This window comes from Palaemon carinicauda, chromosome 9, assembly GCF_036898095.1.
Source record: "Palaemon carinicauda isolate YSFRI2023 chromosome 9, ASM3689809v2, whole genome shotgun sequence".
In the NCBI taxonomy this organism is placed as follows: domain Eukaryota; kingdom Metazoa; phylum Arthropoda; class Malacostraca; order Decapoda; family Palaemonidae; genus Palaemon; species Palaemon carinicauda.
The window spans coordinates 154611753-154619929 of NC_090733.1; the positions used below are offsets into that span (position 1 = coordinate 154611753).

The 8177-nt window shown below is 41.2% G+C and overlaps 2 protein-coding genes across 2 annotated transcripts; one reads left to right on the forward strand and one right to left on the reverse strand.

Moving 5' to 3' along the window:
• Positions 1–204: 204 nt before the first annotated feature.
• LOC137646710 (uncharacterized) lies at positions 205–1204 on the reverse strand. Its single transcript, XM_068379817.1, has 3 exons — positions 1061–1204; positions 556–735; positions 205–447 (listed from the first exon to the last, which is right to left on the reverse strand). Exons 1-3 carry the CDS (start codon positions 1202–1204, stop codon positions 205–207), a joined length of 567 nt encoding a protein of 188 aa, XP_068235918.1.
• Positions 1205–2515: 1311 nt separating this feature from the next.
• On the forward strand, positions 2516–5562 carry LOC137646711 (uncharacterized). The gene is made up of 3 exons (XM_068379818.1): positions 2516–2571; positions 3679–4423; positions 4588–5562. The coding sequence occupies exons 1-3, from the start codon at positions 2516–2518 to the stop codon at positions 5560–5562; spliced, it is 1776 nt and encodes a 591-aa protein (XP_068235919.1).
• The last annotated feature ends 2615 nt before the right edge of the window (positions 5563–8177 follow it).

Below are 8177 nucleotides of genomic sequence, written 5' to 3' on the forward strand. Positions count from 1 at the left end.
CTGCTCACGAGTCACCTAAAATCCATAGGGACTGGTCTACTCATGAGCCACATCAAAACCATATGAACTGGTCTGCTCACGAGTCACCTAAAATCCATACGGACTGGTTTGCTCATGAGCTACATCAAAACCATATGAACTGGTCTGCTCACAAGTCACCTATAATCCATACGGAATGGTCTACTCATGAGCCACATCAAAACCTTATGAACTGGTCTGCGCACGAGTCACCTTAGATCCATATGGACTGGTTTGCTCATGAGCCACATCAAAACCATATGAACTGATCTGCGCACGAGTCACCTTAGATCCATATGGACTGGTTTGCTCATGAGCCACATCAAAACCATATGAACTGGTCTGCGCACTAGTCACCTTAGATCCATATGGACTGGTTTGCTCATGAGCCACATCAAAACCATATGAACTGGTCTGCTCACGAGTCACCTAAAATCCATATGGACTGGTCTACTCATGAGCCACATCAAAACCATAGGGACTGGTCTGCTCACAAGTCACCATAAAACTGTACAGACTGGTCTGCTCATGAGTCACCTCAAAACCGTATGAACTGGTCTGCTCACGAGTCACCTTAAAACCATACGGACTGGTCTGCTCATGAGTCACCTCAAAACCATATGAACTGGTCTGCTCACGAGTCACCTTGAAACCATACGGACTGGTCTGCTCATGAGTCACCTTAAAACCATATGAACTGGTCTGCTCATGAGTCACCTAAAATCCATACGGACTGGTCTGCTCATGAGCCACATCAAAACCATAGGGACTAGTCTGCTCACGAGTCACCTAAAATCCTTACGGATTGGTCTGCTCATGAGCCACATCAAAACCATATGAACTGGTCTGCTCACGAGTCACCTTAAAACCATATGAACTGGTCTGCTCAAGAGTCACCTAAAATTCATACGGATTGGTCTACTCATGAGCCACATCAAAACCATAGGGACTGGTTTGCTCACCAGTCACCTTAAAACCATACGGACTAGTCTGCTCATGAGTCACCCTCAATACCATATTAACTTGTCTGCTCGCGAGTCACCTGAAATCCATACGGACTGGGCTGCTCATGAGCCAAATCAAAACCATAGGAACTGGTCTGCTCACAAGTCACCTTAAAACCATAGGGATGGGTCTGCTCACAAGTCACCTTATAACCATAGGGACTGGTCTGCTCATGAGCCATATCAAAACCATAGGGACTGGTCTGCTCATGAGCCACATCAAAACCATATTAACTGGTCTGCTCACGAGTCACCTTAAAACCATTGGGACTGGTCAGCTCACGAGTCAGGGACTGGTCTGCTCACGAGTCACCTTAAAAACCATAGGGACTGAACCTGTGAAATCTTTGAATAATCTGATTGCAATGATACTGCACGTATATTAGGAAGCATAAAACATTGTTAGGATGCCATCTATAGCACTAAGTTCTTTAGATATTATTGGTAGCAGAGAATCCCTTTTATTTATTAATCAATATTCTGAATGTTTTTCCTGCAGCCCATTTTCATGGACGGACATGCTTTCCTTAAGACTGCGAATTCCCACTTTATAAGCTTCCAAGTCTAATAATGAACCCGTCTGGTATTTGAAAGCAGCTATTAATAGAAGCTTTGTGCCTCAATACTGGAATTTCCTGGAATTACGGAAGCCAAACAATCTCTTTAGAGAGAGAGAGAGAGAGAGAGAGAGAGAGAGAGAGAGAGAGAGAGAGAGAGAGAGAGAGAGAGAGAGAGAGAGAGAGAGAGAGAGAGAGAGAATCCGGTGCCTTTGGATAACGTTCAAAGAACTTTTGTATTTTCGACTCTAATTTTAGGGTGCAAAAATGATTTTTAATGGAACGTGATTTTTCAAGAGAAAATGAATTCATTTTTCCAACATCCAACACATGGAAGGGAACTAATGGGAAATCCGAATTGAAACTATTGTAATTTAGAGAGAGAGAGAGAGAGAGAGAGAGAGAGAGAGAGAGAGAGAGAGAGAGAGAGAGAGAGAGAGAGTTACTCTTTTATCGCCTCATTATATCAAAACCGAAGTATCATAGGTAAAAGAAAATCCTAAAGCTGTGTAATCTTCGGTAGCTTATTGGAAACGTCCCTGCCTGTGGTTCTACTGGACTGGGGTTCCAGTCCCGCATAAGCTCGATAGTTTCTTGTAGTGTCTACAACCTCACCATCCTTGTGAGCTAAGAATGGATATTTTGGCGGTCTATAGGTCCATCTGCTAAGTCATCGGCGGTCATCGCCTGGCCCTCCCTAATCCAAGCTTAATTAGAGAGAGGGCTTGCGCGCTGATCATATGTATATATGGTATATATAGTTGCAACCCTAGTTAGAAAAGCAGGATGCTATAAGCCCAAGGGTTCCATAAGGGAAAATATCCCAGTGAGTAGAGGAAATAAGGAAACAAATAGAATAGTGTGCACAAGTGTATACTCATACAATGAGCCACCAGAACATTATTCATAAAAAAAGATAAAAAAACACACATACAAATGAAAATCGAAAAGTTGATCGGCACAGTTTCATCCGAAGGTTTTCCAAAGAAAGTGTACGAAGCCAAAAGTTGTTATCGGCGCCAAGTTGCAGGTATTTCTAAATGGTGCCAAACGACGATCAAAGCACTATCAGAAAACCTTTACTTTCAGCGCCAAATGACAATCAAAGCCCTCTCAAGAAAGTCTTGCTTTCGCTGCCCAACGACGATCAAAGCACTGTCAAGAAAGCCTTGCTTTCGGTGCCAAATGATAATTAAAGTGCTCTCAGGAAAGCCTTGCTTTCGGCGTCAAATGACGATCAAAGCACTACAAGGAAAGCCTTGCTTTCGGCACCAAACGACGATCAAAGCACTATCAGGAAAGCCTTGCTTTCGGCGCCAAACACCGATCAAAGCACTATCAGAAAAGCCTTGTTTTCGGTGTCAAACGACAATTAAGGCTCTATCAGGAAAGCTTTGCTTTCAGTGACAAACGACTATTGAAGCACTATCAAGAAAGCCTTGCTTTCGGCGTCAAATGACGATCAAAGCGCTACAAGGAAAGCGTTGCTTTCGGCGCCAAACGATGATCAAAGCACTATCAGGAAAGCCTTGCTTTCGGCGCCAAACACCGATCAAAGCATTATCAGAAAAGCCTGGTTTTCGGTGCCAAACGACAATTAACGCTCTATCAGGAAAGCTTTGCTTTCAGTGCCAAACGACTATCGAAGCACTATCAGGAAAGCCTTGCTTTCGGCGTCAAATGATGATCAAAGCGCTACAAGGAAAGCCTTGCTTTCGGCGCCAAACGACGATCAAAGCACTATCAGGAAAGCCTTGCTTTCGGCGCCAAACACCGATCAAAGCACTATCAGAAAAGCCTTGTTTTCGGTGCCAAACGACAATTAACGCTCTATCAGGAAAGCTTTGCTTTCAGTGCCAAACGACTATCGAAGCACTATCAGGAAAGCCTTGCTTTCGGCACCAAACGATGATCAAAGCGCTATCAGGAAAGCCTTGCTTTTGGCACCAAACGACGATCAAAGCGCTATCAGGAAAGCCTTGTTTTCGTCACATAAACGACGATGAAAGCGCTATAAAAAAGGCCTTGCTTTCAGTGCCAATTGACGATTAAAGCTCTATCAGGAAAGCCTTGCTTTCAGTGCCAAACAACGATTGAAGCACTATCAGGAAAGCATTGCTTTCGGCACCAAATGACGATGAAAGTGCTATCAGGAAAGACTTGCTTTCGGCGCCAAATGACGATCAAAGCTCTATCAGGAAAGTCTTGCTTTCGCTACTCAACGACGATCAAAGCCCAACAAGGAAAGCCTTGGTTTCGACACCAAACAACGATCAAAGCGCTATCAGGAAAGTCTTGCTTTTGCCACTCAGCGACGATCAAAGCGCTACAAGGAAAGCCTTGGTTTCGACGCCAAACGACGATCAAAGCGCTATCAGGAAAGTCTTGCTTTCGGCACCAAACACCGATCAAAGTGCTACAAGGAAAACCTTGCTTTCAGCGCAAAACGATGATCAAAGCGCCATCAGGAAAGCCTTGCTTTCGGTGCCCAACAATGATCAAAGCGCTATCAGAAAAGCCTTGCTTTCGGTGCCCAACAAAGATCAAAGCGCTATCAGGAAAGCCTTACTTTCGGCGCCAAACGACGATCAGAGGGCTATCAGGAGAGCCTTGCTTTCAGCGCCAAACGACAATCAGAGCGCTATCAGGAAAGCCTTGCTTTCGGCGCCAAACGACGATGAAAGCACTATCAGGAAAGCCTTGCCTTCAGTGCCCAATGATGGTCAAAGCGCTATCAGGAAAGCCTTGTTTTCAACACCCAACGAATATCAAAGCGCTATCAGGAAAGCCTTGCTTTCGGTGCCAAATGACGATCAAAGCACTATCAGAAAAGCTTTGCTTTCGGTGCCAAACAACAATTAAAGCTCTATCAGGAAAGCTTTGCTTTCGGTGCCAAACGACGATCAAAGCACTATCAGGAAAGCCTTGCTTTCAACACCAAACGACAATCAAAGCGCTATCAAGAAAGCCTTGCTTTTGGCACCAAACGACGATGAAAGCGCTATCAGGAAAGCCTTGCATTCGGCGCCAAACGACGATCAAAGTACTATCAGGAAAGTCATGCTTTCATCACTCAACGACGATCAAAGCGCTACAAGGAAGCCTTGGTTTCGACGCCAATCAACGATCAAAGCGCTATCAGGAAAGCCTTGCTTTCGGTGCCCAGCAATGATCAAAGCACTATCAGGAAAGTCTTGCTTTCGGCGCCAAACACCGATCAAAGCGCTACAAGGAAAACCTTGCTTTCTGCGCGAAACGACGATCAAAGCGCCATCAGGAAAGCCTTGCTTTCGGTGCCCAACAATGATCAAAATGTTATCAGGAAAGCCTTGCTTTCGGCGCCAAATGAGGATCAAAGCGCTGTTAGGAAAGCCTTGCTTTCGATGCCCAACAATGATCAAAGCGCTATCAGGAAAGCCTTGCTTTCGGTGCCAAATGACGATCAAATCACTATCAGGAAAGCCTTGCTTTCGGCACCAAATGACGATGAAAGCACTATCAGGAAAGCCTTGCTTTCGGCACCAAACGACGATCAAAGCACTATCAAAAAGCTTTCGGTGCCCAACAATGATCAAAGCACTATCAAGAAAGCCTTGCTTTCGGCACCAAATGACGATGAAAGCATTATCAGGAAAGCCTTGCTTTTGGCACCAAACGACGATCAAAGCACTATCAAGAAGCTTTCGGTGCCCAACGATGATCAAAGCGCTTTTAAGAAAGCCTTGCTTTCGGCGCCAAACGGCGATCAAAGCGCTATCAGGAAAGTCTTGCTTTCGGTGCCCAACAATGATCAAAGTGCTATCAGGAAAGCCTTGCTTTCGGTGCCCAACGATGATCAAAGCACTATCAGGAAAGCCTTGCTTTCGGTGCCCAACGATGATCAAAGCCCTATTAGGAAAGCCTTGCTTTCGGAACTTCTTTATACTTTTAGTTTTGGCTTTTGTGTTTCTAGCATATTCTTTGCCTTTTCAGCACCATTTTAACAGCGTCTTCTAAAGCTGGGGTATCAAAAGTAGACTATTATAGTTTGGTATTTCTTATTAGTATCTGTTGTTGATGAAATGAAACGACAACGAAAACAACAATAACAATAATTATCGTATCCTTACTATTATTATTATTATTATTATTATTATTATTATTATTATTATTATTATTATTATTATTATTAGCTAAGCTATAATACTGATTGGAAAAGCCAGAATGCTATAATTTCAAAGGGCCCTAACAGGAAATAATAGCCTAGCGAGGATAGGTAATAAGGAAATAGGAAATAAACAAACATACATAATGAATGAAAAATAAAGAATAATTTAAGATCAATAACAACATTAGGATAGATCAGGTCTATATAAACTATAGAACGAGACATATGTCAACCTGCTCGTCAGGAAAACATTGTCAACAAGTTTGAACTTCTGTAGTTCCGCCTATTAAGCCGTCAGATTAGAAAGATCCTTCCATGAGCTGGTCACAGCTGTGTTATTATGTTTAGAATACTGTTTTTGTGTTGAACCTTATGACGGAGAAGGCCTGACTCTCAGAATGAACTGCGTACCTCGTACTACGTACAGAGTGGTAGTCTTGGAAGTTCTGAATGCAATGGATGGTCTGAATTATGAAAAATCTTGTGTAACGTTCATAAAGAACTAACTGAACGATGGTATCATTGAATAAATTCAAGATCAGGAGTAAGGGATTTAATAGACAGTAACTTTCTATCCAACACATTAAGACGAGTTATCACTTGAAAATCAGACAGGAGAACAATACTCGAAATAAGGTAGAATGAAAACATTTCTTCAGTATAGACTGATTTCCTAAAATCCTAAATTCCTTTCTTTCTCAATAAGCCATTTTTTTGTGCATTTTAAGAAGAAACATACCATATGTACTTCTCAAAAGTAAATTTTCAATCAAGAATCACACCTAGAATTTTAAATGAGTTGTATATAGTTCAAGAAACATTATCAATGAAAAGATCTAGAGGTTGAGAAGCCAAAGTCCTCGACCTACTTTCAATCATACTTTGAGTTGGTAGGGTTCAACTTCATATCCCATAGTTTGCACCATGCACTTGTTTTAGCCATATCTCTTTTTAGGGATTCATCAACCATAAGTTTACATTCAAGAGATGGAATTAATGTAAAGAGAATAGATTATCTGCATATGCAACGAGCTTATTTTCTAGTCTAAATCACATACTATGCTTATACAGTATGAAAAGTAATGAGCCGAGAACACTACCCTAAGGAACACCAGATATCACATTCATATACTCACTATGGTGCCCATCAAAAACTTCTCTCTGCAATATATTAGCTAAAAAATCAACAATGATGCTAAGAAAAGACCCACCTACTACCAACAGTTTGAGTTTGAAATCAAGAGGCTCTTGATTAACACGGTCAAAGGCAGCACTAAAATCAAGGCCAATCATACGACCTTCCTGACCATAATCAAGGCCAAACTTCAAATTAGGGAAAATAGGAATACTTCCAGCATACCTATTTATGTGTTTTACCAAAAGACATTCAAAACTTGAGATAAAGTGGGAGTTATGGAAATAAGGAGGTAATCAGCACGGCTAGAGTTACTACAAACATATTTACCTAATGGAGTAGCATAACCAATTCTCTAAGTGCAAACAGAACCTAGTCATGCTAATTTTCGAAAAATAACGAACTAGAGGGGCACTCAGTAGAGCGCAGACCTCCGCCGCGGCAGCTTATTTCTCGACCCTTTGCTCGACCTTGACCTTTGACCTTTGACCATATCATGTATTACTTGGTGTGGATTTTCATACAATCAAATATTAACTAAGTTTGAAGTCTATGTGACAACGATGTCCAAACTTATGACTGATTACGTGAATTGGACATTTTGCTTGGCTGTAACCTTGACCTTAGATGTTGACGTTCCAAAATTTAATCATTTCCAGCTTTTCTCATAACAGTTAATTCATGCAAGTTTCATTACTCTACGATTAAAATTGTGGCCAGGAAGCTGTTCACAAATAAACAAACACACACAAATTACAACTACACAACAGGGGCGAAAACATAACCTCCTTCCAACTTCATTGGCGGAGGTAACAATTTAAAATATGAGAAAGCACCTCTCTTTACATTACAAGTTTATAAAATTGACATTTTCCACATCGATAGCCTTTAATATATAAGAAAATACGTTTTTTTTTTTCCTTCCAGCTGAGCTTCACTTTTCATTATGGATTTTTTCAATAATCCATTGCTCACTAATGCAGCTGACGGATTTGTTTTTATTAAGAAAAGGTCTCTTTGCCTCAAAGGAAATCTTAAAATAGAATAGTTGAAATATTGTGTTTTATTTTAAACGCCATTTAAGCTTTGTGGAAAATATGAGTGGTATCAAGGTTAACACAATTAGAATGTTATTCGTTTTGTTTGACTGATTATTCTATAAAATAGAAATGAACTGGAATACCTTGATATCATTTCTTGTTTCTATTCCACAAAACCTTTATGGATAATTTGTTTGTCTGTTGGAATACCGCCCTTAAAGTGTCACTTATTTCATTATTCTTATTATTGAATTTCTAATAAAGAAAGTTTGTAGG